We start from the raw sequence: 15,354 nt of genomic DNA on the forward strand, positions 1-15,354 counted from the left end.
TCAATGGAAAGAAGATTATCCCAAAGGAAACAGTCAAAAGATAGGAGCAGACAAGAGCAAACTATGAACACCTCATAAATATCCTAACAGATGCCCAGTCTCAGTGGTACCCAGGAAGACACTAACTAAACCCCATGAAATACCATTTTATATCCACCAGTTTGGGAAAAAGTAAAAAGTCTGACAACTCCAAGTGTTGGTGAAGATACAGATCAACAGGAAATTTAGAAAGCAGGCTGACAATATTAGTAAAGCTGAAGGTGTGCAAATTCTGTCTATGACACAACAACTGTGTAAAAGATTGAAGCATGTTAATTTGCCTATATTTGACTGGTCTTCACCTATAAAAATGTTCAACCTAATAGTTGTTGGGAGGTATTGCACATGTGAACCAAGAGGTGTGCTCAAGACAGCTTACAAGAGCACTATTTGTGCATGAAAAAAAATGGCAGTCATGAAAAAAAAATAGGAGAATCAATCAATAAATTATGCTTTACAAGAGCAACAAAAACAAGTGCATTCATTCCTTCATTCATCAGGAAGTGTGTACCGTGTACTGGGCAGTGGAGAAACAGCAGTGAACATGCATGACCACGTCCCTGCCTGGAAGGATGGGTGGATGTTCTCATGAAAGGAAATGAAGCAGAGCCTCATCCATCCCATGGATGAGGTTCTTCTGGGGATGCAGATGTGAGGAAGACCCAGCCCTGTCCTCAAATTGTTCATTTGCACAGCCCTGGAGCGTTTATAAGCTCTTGCTCATCCGTTATCTCATCCTCTCGACAACAGTGAGGTAGAAATATTGTGCCAGTTTTACACATTGGAAACCCAAGTGTTAATTTTCCCTGCAGCCCTGAGCTAGTTTGTGATGGAACCTGGACTGAATGTCAGGCCTACAGATTAAATAAGTAATTTTCCATCTCACTTGAACAAAACATCTCACAGACTGAGTTTAAACCCACTTTTAAATCCTTCAAGTTGCTTGGGCAACAGGTATGTGTGTTTGGTTACAACTGAAAACCACAAAGAATAACACACTTCGGTACAAAAACTAAAATTATAAATGAATTAAGAAGGAAAGAGGGATCCTGGGAGGGAGGAGCCAGTCGCGAGATCTCATTGGCTGGGAGAGGAGGAAAACATCATAATCAGGTTAGAATATCAAGGAAGCTGAAGTAAAGCATATAATTAGTGTGCTTCCCTTGTCCTTGGAAACAAAGCGCTTGCAGTAAGCGTGAAATTGTATTGTGTCTCTTTGGGGTGCTGGGGCCTCTGAGAGCCAGTCTCTCAAAAGAGGAGACTTTCCCAGAGGTATTATGAGGTCCTCGCTGTAAAAAGCACCTAGAAAAATGGGTTCGAACATCAAGATCAAAAAGGACCCGCCCGCACAGCTGGTCTGCGGAAATCCACCGCAGCACGGAGCCAGGACGACAAAGAGCTCTCCTGAGAGTCCAAACTTCCCCTCTGCGAGGCCTCTTTGCAAAGCTTTATGTTGGCTACTGAGTTGCATACTGAGAGAAAGAAATAGACAAAGCCTCTCTCTTTCCTTATTTATTTATTTTTTGTTTTTGTTCTTTAGCTTTACATTGAAAAATAATTGCTTTTCCTTTGACATTCATTCATTAAACACTCATGTAACCCTTGCTCTTTCCAGGAGACGCTTTGGAGTGAGTTATAAAGATGAATGAGGAATAATTTCTTCCCTGGAGCATTCAAAGGAGACAAGAAGAAAAATGATCCAAGTTAAATATGAGCACTGGTAGGATGTGCAGGTTGGTGCAAACTTTCTGGAAGTCAGTGAGCAGTATGTTTTTGTTTTTTTAAAATAAATATTCTTTTTTTTTTTTAAGATTTTATTCTTTTCCTTTTTCTCCCCAAAGCCCCCCAGTACATAGTTGTATATTCTACGTTGTGGGTCCTTCCACTTGGGGCATGTGGGACGCCACCCCAGTGTGGCTTGATGAGCAGTGCCATGTCTGCGCCCAGGATTCGAACCAACGAAACACTGGGCCGCCTGCAGCAGAGCGCGCGAACTTAACCACTCGGCCACGGGGCCAACCCTGGTGAGCAGTATGTTTTGACCCTGCAAATATGCAGACTCTTTGATACAAAGATTCCAGTTCAAGGGGCTGGGCCAGTGGTGCGCTGGTGAAGTTCGCCAGCTCCATTTCAGCTGCCCAGGCTGCCCGGGGCTCATGGGTTCAGATCCCGGGCAATGACCTACACACCACTCATGAAAGCCATGCTGTGGCAGTGTCCCACATACAAAATAGAGGATGATAGGTACAGACATTGGCTCAGGGCCAATCTTCCTCACCAAAAAAAAAAGAGAGATTCCAATTAAATGGATGTTTCTAAGGGAACAATTGAGAAAGTGTCTAAAATACATACAAAAAAAAGTGATTTTGACATTGTTTCCTGCCATAGCTGAGTCCAGGGAGCACACATAAGGCTACAGGCAAAAGGAGGCTGAGGTCACAGGTGATGAGAAGGTCAAGGAGACACGCATCCAAGGACTGACTGCTCGGTCCAGAGGGCGTGAGATGGTCCAAGCTGACTGCAGAGCATGCGTGCGGTGAGAGAACTGAGACGAGTTCCTGCTCACACTGAACACAGTTCTACTCAAAATGCCAACTGGAATGACTTTTTAATTCAAAATGATTCTAAAATGTAATAGTGAGCAAATACATTCCAAAAGCAAAGAACATTCTGAAGTAAAAGGAGGAGTTATGAACTATTACAACCCTACAAAATGTTAGAACTATTATAAAGTATCAATCCTTTTAGAAATGAAACTGGTGCAGAAACAGGAATGTAGATAATGAAATAGCATGGGAGGCCCCAAAGTAGACTCTACTGTGTGTCAAAATACATGACAAAATAACCTTTTCAGTCCAAGGAGGCAGGCAAGAAGAATTCCACAATGGTGGCAGGCCACCTGAATTCGGATTTTTTTTCAAAGATAAACTGAAGCCTTAACTGGAAGTAGATGGAAGTCTAAAACAGAGAAAATTTAATTCTAGAAAAACTAGAAGAAAGTAACATATTGATCAAACCTATGGATGAATGAAGTTTTGAAATTATAAAAGACATATTTCAAAGAAAAGGAAAAGATATTATAACATATACAAATTAAATTCGAACAATAAGAACAAGGAAATAAACAAAAAAAGACAGTAACTAACTGGGGAAATACTTGTAATACGTGTGGCAAGGTCTTAACAACCACACAGCAAGAGAAAAATCACCAAACCTCTAACTGTGCAATTGGAAAAGAGTTTGATGAGCGATTTATATAACAGAAAATACATATAAAAAATCCTCCTTACACTAACCCCTCAAAATAGAAGATTAAATAAACCTTAATGTGCCATTGCACATGTACTAAATTTGCAAGCACAGACTACACGCATGCACACAGTTAGACCCCAGAGCCAGGAGAATGCATCACTGGACACACCAGTTGGCATCACGTGACTTATACATCCCTTCTGAAGAGAAGCTGGCCGACAGGTAGCATGAACCATGGGGATGGACAGTGATTTGAGTTCCCTTTTGCTCAGCCATAGTACCTTTTAGGATTCATTCTAGGACTATTATTTTTTAAGCAGGCCAGTATGCCGGGCATTAAGGTAATGTTTCTTACAACGTAACTTGAGATAATATCTCAAAAGAGTGGAATGTTGGCATGCACACAATACCATTGGAAACAAGCAAGTCCCCACAACAGAAATGCCTCAGTCCTGCCTGTGTTTGGGACCGACACAACCCACTCCAGCAAGCACTCTCAGCAGGGCTCAAGGCTGTGCTAGAGACAGCATCAGTTCCAGCAGGTCCTGACAGGATAGTGACCCAGTTAGGGATGTGGAGACCACCAAACCCACCCCTGGCATGGACAAGAGAGAATTTCCTATATTGCCCTAGTCACCCACTCCAACCTTCAACAAATAAATTCAACATGTGTTTTTTTGGAGCTGTTCACTGGAGGAAACTGAGAGAGAACTGGGATTCTAACAGGAGTGGTCCAGACCAGGCAGACATGTGCCACTGTAGGCTCCCCCGCTTCCCCTCCAGTGGACCTGGCAAGTCCTGCACTGCCCTGGTCTCAGTTTCCTTGATCTGTGAAATGGGAATGAGAAGCCTTGCCACGCAGGGGTGTGGGGAAGACCAAACAACACCGGGATCCTGGTCTAAAAAAGCTGATGATTTTCTGGAGAGAGAGGACACCGACACCACACGGCTTTGCAGAGGCCATCAAAGTACAAATGAAAGAGACGGGGCAGAGGAGAAACTCTGTGTTCCCTGGTTCACTGAGGTCCCAGCACAACACCGTTTTAACTTTCATTTTTGGTCATTTATAGTAGCCCCCTTGTGCACACTCAGCCGGGATCCATAAGTCTGGGACAAAGGTCTAGACGGGCCCTAGGCCCCATGACTCCTCGCCTGTTCCTTCCCGAAGGAATGATTATTTTCCAAACCAGGGTCTCTAGGGTACACAGGTCAGACTTTGCGGGGAGCCCCAGCTTCAAACCTGAAGAATGACAGGTGCCTGTGATCATGTCCCAGAGACAAGCCCCAGCTGCCTGGCTGAACCAGGCTGGGTCTGGGCACAGAGGTATCCCTACCCCAGGTGAGCCCTGATGTAGCCACAGCAGACAGCCGGGAAGGAAACGTCCCCGGTGGTGTGAAGTGGGGAGACAGAAGCGTGCACACTGAGTGAAAAACGCAGAGCTGACCTCAGACAAGGCTTCCTTTCAAAGTGGCCCCCAGAGCCCCAGGTTGGCAAAATGAGCATGCTCTTTTGTCTAGATGGTTCCTCAGGAGACAGCCTGGGCCTCGAATGTAGTCTCGTAAATCAAGCCTTGAGGTCACCTTTGCCTCTGGACTCTGGAGTTATTGTTACTACGAGGTTTTTTTTTAAACTTTCTTGTAATTGAAAAACCCAGGTCTTTTCTGAATAAAGTAAATAAGTAAACCAGGGGGACATCAGGATTCCCAAAGAGATCTCCTTCCCGAGGAAAAAGGAAGAACCTCTCAGGAAAAGAAGAGGTCTTTGGTTTTTGGTTGTTTGGAGTTTTTTTTCACAGAAGCCACACAAATCCACCACCCTAAATAAAATCTTCCAGACCTAGCCTTTTGATGACCTGGCAATCTTCCCTCCAAAACACTGGTAACAATTTTAGCAAAGGAGCAATGTCAAGAGACATTGTTTTTCTTTTCACCCTGACAAGCCATCAAATTGGGAATTGAGAAACTGGATGTTTTTGAAATATAGTCAGCTATCCACACCTCTAAAAGACTAGATATTCTTCCCTTCTTAAACTCAGGCAATGAGGCAGGACAAAGGGATGCTTACAGCTGAACAAAGCTCTGAATAAGACACTTTCTCCGGAGCAGGAGTTTCCCCGCTGCCCTTCAAAGTTCTTTCTCTGTTTGGTTGTTTACTTAATCACTGCTGCTTTGAGGGAGACCAGGGAGGAAAATGAAGCTAAAGTTAAAGGATTAAAGCAAGTTAAGATCAATCACAATGAAAGGAAAGGCCCTGCTTATGACTGGGGAGAAAAAGAGAACAAACTCAGTGCAGCTCGAAGGGACAAAAGGATGTTTGCTTTCCGATAATGCCGTTTCTGAACCACTTTTCCTCTACCGATACTCTGAGTAAACAGAGACACACCTGAATGACTTTCAGCGACCTTCAGTGACTGGGCCGGGTTTTTCCCTGGGTCCAGGGCAGCCCTGCCAGCCCAGCCAGCCCCAAGGACCCCATGGCCTCCAGAGGTAATGAACAGTAGGAAGACGATCAACTTCCATCTTCTTATCTAGCCAAACAGATGCTGAATTATTTTCCAACTTTGCTACTGAGCCCCTGGGAGCCCTCGTGAAGCCATGGACACATGCACTGGGATATGATTCCAGCCAGAGAGAAAGAAGCAGGTCATGTAAGCTGTCCATATGGTCTTAGCAGGGAAATGTGCAATTCCCTGTAAATGTTGGAAACATTGAGAATAGTGCAAGGCTCCCCCAGCTGCTCTAAGATGCCCTCACCTCCCACTTCCCATCTTGCTCCACAGTACTGGGTGTGGGCTTCATGGCTGGGTGGGTGGAGGTCTCCTGGGGTATCACCACTCAGAGGTGGAGCAGATAGCATCCTGGCGCTCAGGTCACTGCTCAGGAGTGCCCCCAGGCTTTACTTCTGACCCTCTGGCCAGTGAGGACGCCCTGACACCGGGGCTCTCTAACCACAAGGGCGCTACACTCATTGTCAGCTTCTGTTAAGCATGGGCATAGCAAGGAGAGCGGGGCTGACTGCTGCCATGACCACCATCTGGAGGCACGCAATGACCAGCAGGCTCTGTCCTTTGCCTGTGCTGGAAGCACCACCACAGGGTCTGAGCCAGGCTAGGCCACTGGTCCTGTACCTGGGTCACATGACAAGATCCTCCATGAGAACACCCTGAGGGCTTCCTGAGGGGCCAGAGCCAACTGAGGCCAGAGATCCTGGGACTCTGACATCTGTAGAGAGACGAGTGGAACATGCCAGAGTGTAAGCATCCCCTAGGCCCCACCTGTGCCTGGGAAGTTCAGCATCATTTGGCCAGTCCTTGCACTGAAGTGGACCATGGACATTTAAGTGGAACACAGACTGCTGGCCAGAGGGGTTCTAGTCGTGCAACTTGGGAGATAGTCAGCCAGGAGTTAGCCAGTCCTGATAGCAGAGGCCAGAGCAGCGGGGCCATGTGGCCACCCTGACCCCTTGGGCAGCCCATCTTTCAGAGCCCTGAGAATGCCTTGAAGCTGCAGCTGAGCCTCACAGCCCAGGAGAGAAAGGATGTGTGGTGGCAGCATGTTGTAATTCACTCCATGCTGAGTAGAAAATGTAAGCATGTTCTTAGGGAGGACTTGTTCTGAAGAATTTCCTTCATTTGACTTAAGTGGGTTAAGCTACATATTCTCCCTGGATGTGGGTAGAAGGGGTGGGAGGAAGACACCTGAGGTCTAAGCCACCTAGGAGCACTATGCCATTCGAAAGTCCCAAGCAATCCAAGGTGAGGGTTTGTCTAACTGGGCTACCACGATAGAGCCCCACGTTGGGCCCTGTTAATACTCTATTACAGGCCGAATTGTCTTCCCCCCAAAATTCACATGTTGGATCCTAACCCCAGTACCTCAGCATGTGACCTATTTGGAAATAGGGCTGCTGCAGATTTGGTTAGTGAAGTTGAGATGAGATCATACTGGAGTAGGGTGGGCCCCTAATCCAAAATGACTGTGCCATTATAAAAAGAAGAAACTTGAGGCCCTGGGAGTTGTCTGTTTTTTCTTTTAAAAACAATGCAAGTTTTTCATTCTTCTCTATAATAATCTGTGTCTTTTAACATAAAAGGAATGCATTTTCCCCAAATATGTAAGTAAAATTAAGCATCAGAAGAAAAAAAAAGAGAGAAATTTAGATACAGGCAAATATAGAGGGAAGGCAAAGAGAAGACACAGGGAGGAGATGACCATCCACAGCCAAGGAGAGAGCCCTCAGAACGAACAGATCCTGCCCCCATCTTGATTTCAGACTTCTAGAGAAATCTGTGAGGGAATAAACCTCTGTTGTTTGAGCCATCAGGTCTGTGGTATTTGTTACAGCACCCCAAGCTGACAGATACACTCTCCATGGTGGGTGCTGATATTGATAAATGAATCTCAGCCACCCCTTTCAGCACTGAGATTCCATGTCAGTGACTTTTTTTAACCTTTTTTATTCATAAAACCACTTACAAGTCCTTATACCCATAATCCCTTCAGCAACACTTCCAATATCAGTCTGTTAATCTGGTTAATGTTTGAACTTCTGAACCTTCTGATTTTCTCTAGTATAAAGCTATTCTGCTATTTTTTAAAAACATACAACAACTATAGCATTTTTCCAGGAACCATCTGTCAACCTTTTTTCCAACCTGCCTATCAGAGAGGTCAGTCTCCTGATGTTTGACCTCCCAATTCCTACTAACACTCTTAACAACTTTCATAACAAATATGACAACTAATAATGGATAACTTGTAATTATACAAAACCAGAAAAAATCAACCTTCTAAGACCTAAACAATTTCCAAAAGAAATAAGAGCTACTTTACTTCTGGGGCTTGATACCTATCATTTTTTTGCAATTTCAGAAAAATGCAGAAATTGTGGCCAGCATATTAATTGTTTCCAAAAGGAAATTATTTTTTTAAGGTCATGTTAGGCTTTTAGCACCTGAATTCAGTGGTGGACAAAAATTTCAAAGAAATATAAGGGGTTTTGTTTTATAAAAGAAAATACACACACATATATACGCTCAAAAGCTCTGAGGTTTGAAGGACTTGGAGCTTAGCTTGAGAATTTGTTCTTTATGTGTTAATTTCCCAGATGATGTTTCAAGGACCAGGCTCTAAGGTGGATAGCCAGGAGATACATACGAAGCATGGAGTGCAGCCTGGGTAGGGTGGGCTCACTGGGGTTTCTCTAAGGGGAGCAAGGATGGAATTTAAACTTGGCATTGTGTTGAGTGGAGAGTCACCAGGGTGGAGCTAAGACAGCCTCAGGGTCTTCCTGGGAGCCAGGCCAGAAGGAGCAGCCCTGGTGAGGACTCTGTAATTCCTGTGTCTATCTAAGAGGAAATGAGCATGTTAGCACTGTGTCCCTTGAAACAGAGAATACAGTGCTTTATGTATGGGGAGGGACCTAGGGTGTGATGTCAAGAGGCAGAAGTGTCTTCCTAGTAAAATGGTTGCCAGTAGAGTTTTGTTATTTCCATCAGCCCCCTCCAACCCACGGTTGGGAGTGGACCATAGATTTTTAGGACAATGATGTCCTTGTATTAAACTATGCTCCATCCTCCTCCAGTAGCCCAAGTCTTCAGTAAAAGTTCACCAAACCCTAAAGGCTTGCATCCACTTTCATGAACAGAGTAAGGAATTAGAGCCCTGTCCAACTCGGGGGCAGGAGGGGCAGTGACAGGAGGTGAGACGCTGGACAGAGAGGAAGATGTCAACATACGCAGGCGACCGGCAGCAAGTTTGACCCAGAGAACAGACTGGTGCATGATGTGAGGGGCGAATTGGGGGAAGTGCTCCGCCGTCTGCAGAAAGTAAGCTATGAGTCAGCCTCTCTCTTCAATATCAAAACATGGGAAATCCCAGAGACTGCAGAACTGGGAGCCATCCAAGCAGCAGACACTTAGCTTATACTACCTATTCTTTTTTTTTTTTTTTTAAGATTTTTTTTATTTATTTATTTATTTATTTATTTTTCTCCCCAAAGTAGTTGTATATTCTTAGTTGTGGGTCCTTCTGGTTGTGGCATGTGGGATGCTGCCTCAGCGTGGCTTGATGAGTGGTGCCATGTCCGTGCCCAGGATTCGAACCACCGAAACACTGGGCCGCCGCAGCAGAGCTCACGAACTTAACTACTTGGCCACAGGGCCGGCCCCTTATACTACTTATTTTTGTTGTTGTTGTTATTAAATTATTAACCTGAGAAGCAATGAATCAGGCTGCTTTACAGTTAGAATGAGATATAGAAATGCGTATCTACATTCACGTGGAAATGCCTGCAGATATGTGCCAATGCTGATGAGGTTGCTCAGAAAGAGCCCATGCGGACTCTCCTGGGGCACCGTCCACTGCTCTCAGCCTGCCTGAACGCGGTAGGAGATGCATCCTTCATGGATAAGATGTTGTTCACCATACTGAGGACTAGGAATAACCTAGTTCATCCAGCTAACAAACCATCACACAATAAAACCACTAAATATGAAGACCAAACAGCAGCTTTTCAAATGGTGGGCTTCAATGTTACATGAAAAAAAAGCTATGATTTTAATTATGCAAAAGTATTGCATTATATAAGCCTAATAACAAGAAAAGACCATAAAAGTAGCAGACACATTAGGAAAATGGAATTTCAGACGATTTTTAAAGTTTCCCTTATTGTTACAGTGCTGTTTGTGCAATAATAAAAATCAAGAAGAAAAAAATCAGTAATATTAAAAGTTATAAAAATATTCTTCTATTTAAACTAATTTTTCCAAGAACAGTAGAATTTCAACAATTTATAAAGCTAAATATGAAGTATCGTGAGTACTATTCATCCATTCCATACTATTTTTTTAATTTTCCTCTTTTTGAAATGTCCGTTATAGAATGTTTTCTAAAAGAACTATAACAGTAAATTATAATAAAATGAAGACATTTTTAAAGTAAATATAAAAACAGTCAAGTTTCCTTCAACAATATACTCATCTTACAAATAGTGTCCGATTCTTATTCACTAAATATTTGTTTGAAGCCATTTAATGTCTCGGTCAGATTGGTTATCCCAGTTTATGCCAACATCCCATTTCCATAGTCAGGAAGCAGCTGCACAACAACGAATTTGCAGATTATCATTGGAGAACAGGAGGAAGATGTGAAAAATAGGTCAGTTTAAAGACATTCACCCAGAGGGGCCTGGCCTCAATATTTCTGACGCACTGGCACGAAACAATGTGAATGTAGTCATGTTTCATCCCCGGGGCTCCATTCTAACCCAGTTGTGCAAGCAGAAGCCTCGAGTGATCCTTGCGCCCTCTCCCTTCTCCTCACACTCCACGAGGTTGCATCCTACCCATGTCAGAGGCCACTGGTTTCTACCATGTCTATACTCTGCCCAAGGAAGAAAGCAGGCCCCACTCATATGGTGGGCACTTTTGCAAGCACATTACAGCACTAACTCATTTAATCCTTACAAAAAATCCCATTTTCTAGGGAGGAAAACCAAGCTAAGACATTTGCCTAAACAAGTAAACTAGTAAGAGGCAGAGCCGGGATGTGGACCCAGTCAGGGGCTGGCGCCTGTGTCTCTGCACCAAACCCCGTGTGTTGCTTCTACTCTCATGCTAGTACAGGTAGTGTTGTGATGAATAACCCTGTGCAAACATCATTTCCCGCTTGTGCAGGGGCATGTGTAGGGGGTATCCCCAGAAGTAGACATTAAATACGTAATTGTCTATCCCATCGCTTTCTTTGTCCCAAGCTACAGGTGCTTGAGGGCAGGGCACACTTTGGTCTGGTTCACCCAGCATCTAGCACATAGCAGAGATGCAATAAATATTGCTTTCCTTCACTCATTCAACAAATATGCATTGAACATCTATTGTGTGCCAGGCACTGTTCTGGGTGCTGGGGAATACGCTGGGGAACAAATCAGAAAAACTCCCTGTTCTCATGGATCCAACAATCTAATGTAAGCTCCAGAGGAAATTAACAAATTAGTCAATCTGCAATATGTTATAAGGTGATAACTACTAAAGAGAAAAATAAGGCAATGAATGATGGGATGCAGGATTTAAATAAGTAGTCATTAAATAAATAAATGAACAAAATATTTCTGATGAGGATGTTTATCTTAGCAGCATTAATAATCATGAAAACGTTTAAACAACTCAAATGCCCAGTAATGAAGGACAGACCGCCCTAGCATCTGCTTCGCTGAGCTGTTTTGGGGTTTAAATGAATTGATATACAGAAGAGGAGAGAGTACTCCCCAGGAAACTAACTTCCACCTGTAACATTTTTTCATAGGAAAATAGGCTTAATTCCCCAAGACAAACCATATGTCAATAAAACTTGCTGTTCATAAGTTTAAAAATACCTATGCAGACACCAACAATCAGTCAAGAGTAGAAGTCTCAGTTATTAGGACCTAAAACTTTGGTGCAAATTTCCAACTGAAATTATTCTAATCCTGAAGATCTTCTCATGAGAAAGAAAATATCTCCTTTAACATTTATTTTGAGGAAGAAGAATCAATATTCTGGATATGGGAATTTGGCAAAATTAAATTCAGTGTCAATTACTGAATTTCTCAAACGGAAAAATTCGTTAGCAGAAAAACTCCATATGCGGGGCTGGCCCCGTGGCCGAGTGGTTAAGTTCGCGCGCTCTGCTGCAGGCGGCCCAGTGTTTCGTTAGTTTGAATCCTGGGCGTGGACATGGCACTGCTCATCAGACCACGCTGAGGTGGCGTCCCACATGCCACAACTAGAAGAACCCACAACGAGGAATACACAATTATGTACCGGGGGGCTTTGGGGAGAAAAAGGAAAAAATAAAATCTTTAAAAAAAAAAAAAACTCCATATGCTAAGTGTGGAACGACGTAGACATCACTGCAGACCTATTTCTACTGAAAATGACATTTACATGTGTTAATTTTAATCGAACAGCGTTAGAAATAAAGGATAGTCAATCATAATAATAAGCAATTGATTTCTACTTCATTAAAACATACACTTACAGATTCTTTGTTGCATTAACACAAGTTTGGTTTGAGCAATTCCAAATCTACTTAGGAGAGCCTTGCAATGTAATTTGGATACAGTTCCAAAAAGATGCGAACTAACCTAAAGATTTGACATCATGAATAACACTGAGTCGATACCTCATGTCAGCCCTGCTTGTACACTGCGGCTTCATGCTTTGAGGTCAGTGTCTGTAATATACTATTTATGCATTAAATGAATTTCACGCCTTGTCCCTTCAATCAGAGGGTTCACAGATTAGTTTTTACAACAAATGCCCAAAACACCAATTATAGTTCAAATTCCACCTTTTTTAAAGAGTTTTTCTAAATTAGCCCTTTCCTGAAAGATGCTGCAGCCTCAATTTCACACTGCTCATGATGGTTCAGCTACTTTGGCCCTTGGGGCAGGTTCTGGCTTTCGCTAGTCCAGCCTCCCCGATTCCCTGCAGGGTGGGGAGGGCAGGCACATCAGCCCTGATCTCAGACCTCACCGGGCCCTTTGGGGAACACGCAACCCTCACTCACCGGGTGCCGGAGTCTGCACAGCCAGTTCTTCCAGAGCAGGGCTCCAAATTGGCGCCCAGCCCGCCCCATGCCCACTGCTTCTGCTGTGGTCAGGAAGCCAGCTTGAAGCACCGGGTTTATATCCACTGGTCTGGGCCAAGGCAGGGTGCGTATTAGTCAATTCCAACAAAAGTGAGTGATGCAAGGCAGATTAGTGATGACTGAACAAGGCAGGCATCAAATGTCCCTCTTGTTCTGCATCTGTTGAGAAATCTTACCTTTTCACTAGCTGTCCAGTGTTCCAGAGGGTTGGGTTACAGAAGGCAGCCCCCAGGCCCTTTCTGGGGCACGCACACTTCCAAGAACACACACCACCTTTGCGTGTAGTCACGCTTAGCCCTGATCCCCCTTTTCCCTTGATGTTACTTGGATAGAATTATTCCTCCCCTCTCCTGAAACCTCAGCCATCACGTGAATTTACCAAAGCATTTTCCATCTCAGAGATTCTGTGTTAGAGAATCGGAAGGAAAAGAGATGGAAGCAGTGTTGGTCTCTGGAGGGGCTGGAGGGAGGGTGGTTCAAGTTCAAGGTCACTGTGCTGCCTCACTCCTGTAAAATCCTTTCACCCATTTCCCCTAAAGGGTCAGGATCATGCTTCAGAGAGCAGGGAGAGAGCAGCAGGCAGAGCAGGGAGGCTGGTCAGCCTTTCCCCTGGTTCTGTGAGTAAATATGGGATGACAAGGTAAGACAAGAACGGTCACGCACGTTCTGCTTCGGCTGCCCAGGGTTCGCCGGTTCGGATCCCGGGTGTGGACACGGCACCACTCAGCAAGCCATGCTGTGGTAGGCGTCCCACATATAAAGTAGAGGAAGATGGACACGGATGTTAGCTCAGGGCCAGTCTTCCTCTGCAAAAAGAGGAGGATTAGCAGCAGATGTTAGCTCAGGGCTAATCTTCCTCAAAAAAAAAAAAAGAGTGGTCAGCCACCCACCCATCTGAAATAGCTCGCTGCTGCTTGGAGAGAAAGGCCATAGGCAAAACGCAGTGATCAGCCAGGGTGAGGGCTCCCCGTCCCCTTCTTGGAGGGTGGCAGGAGTCAGCAAGCCTGTGGGGGCTCTGGGCCCTGGTGGATTCTTTTTAACCGGCATGATGGACTCAGCTGGGCAGCAGTTGCTGCATTGTGCTGGAGGCCTAGGCTCCTGGGTTCCTGTTGCTCCCAGTTGTGATCGGAGGGACGTTAGGCGACCCGCCTCTGTGGTTTCCCATTTCATAAAGCAGGTTTCAGAAGTTCTGAAGGCCCTGTCAACGGCTTTTGCAACAGGAAACAGGGACACAGGCTTCGGGAGAGGAATTGACTCAATTATCCTGTAAATCTATTATTGTTTAAGAGAACATCATTTTTAAGATGTGTTCTATTATTTATCCCATAGAGTGAAGGCCTTTTCCTGGCAGCTGGGGCCCAGCACACACTTGGGTTTGCCTGATGCCCAGGCCACATCTTTCCCTTGACCTCCACCTCTGCAAAGCCCTGACTATCTTCTCAGAGCTGCCACCCTGGTCCCCTTTGCAGATAACGCTCACAACACTTTACGTCACAAGGAATTGTCATTGTTTTTCAAAACTCCAGTATAAGGAAAAGCCCCCAACTATGGAGTCTTTCTCATTTTGTTTTCACAGCAGCCAGGTTTTTGAATACATGTACATGACAGCATCCACTGCTTTCAGGGAAAAATGTCCTGAGAGGAGCATTCACATGACAACTGTCCCAGTGAGGATAAAGTCGCTAACCATAGCAGTTTTCCAAGAGTCAAAAAGCGAATTTTAGTTAAACACAGAATTGCCATATGACTCTGCAATTCCTCTCCTAGGGATCTGCCCCAAAAGAATTTAAAACAGGGACTCAAACAAGTGCGTGCACACCTGTGTTCACAGCAGCGCTACCAGCAATCACAAAAGGCGGAAACACCCAAGTGTCCACCAACAGACGAGGGGAAAACGAAATGCTGTAAATACACACGACGGAATAGTATTCAGAACTGAAAAGGAAGGAAATTCTGATACATGCTATAACATGGATGAATCCAGAAGACACTATACTAAGCGAAAAGCCAGACACAAAAGGCCACGTAGTGTATGATGCCGTTCATATGAAATGTCCAGAATATGTAAATCCCTGGAGAAGGAAGCAGACTGGAGGTTGCCAGGGGCTGCAGAAGTGGAAGGAGGGAAAACTGTTTAATGGGCATAAGATTTCCCTCTGGAGTAAAAGAATTGTTTTTGGAACTAGTAGAGGTGGTGGTTGGACAATATTGTGAATATACTAAACGTTCACTTTAAAATGGTTCATTTTCTGTTATGTGACTTTCACCTCAGTAAATTATTTTTCAAGTGAATTTCACCACTCATCCCTTCTCAGCTATTTAGCCAAGCTCACGGTAGCCTAAGCATATGGTGCCCCTGGATGTATCTGCATTTTGGAAATGGACAATTCTGACCACATTTGTTCCTCACGTTGTCTTAGCTAAAAATTACATTAG

At 44.3% G+C, this 15,354-nt stretch overlaps 1 protein-coding gene across 1 annotated transcript in view; it reads right to left on the minus strand.

Moving 5' to 3' along the window:
• The window catches only part of ABCA13 (ATP binding cassette subfamily A member 13), a 416,147-nt gene extending 403,181 nt beyond the window's left edge, over positions 1-12,966 (minus strand). Inside the window, exon 1 of the mRNA XM_014828402.3 lies at positions 12,838-12,966. Within this exon, the coding sequence (XP_014683888.3) occupies positions 12,838-12,906 (69 nt within the window). The 5' untranslated portion in view covers positions 12,907-12,966. The remainder of the gene's footprint in view (positions 1-12,837) is intronic.
• Between the last annotated feature and the right edge of the window lie 2,388 nt (positions 12,967-15,354).

Source organism: Equus asinus, chromosome 1 (genome assembly GCF_041296235.1).
Source record: "Equus asinus isolate D_3611 breed Donkey chromosome 1, EquAss-T2T_v2, whole genome shotgun sequence".
In the NCBI taxonomy this organism is placed as follows: Eukaryota; Metazoa; Chordata; class Mammalia; order Perissodactyla; family Equidae; genus Equus; species Equus asinus.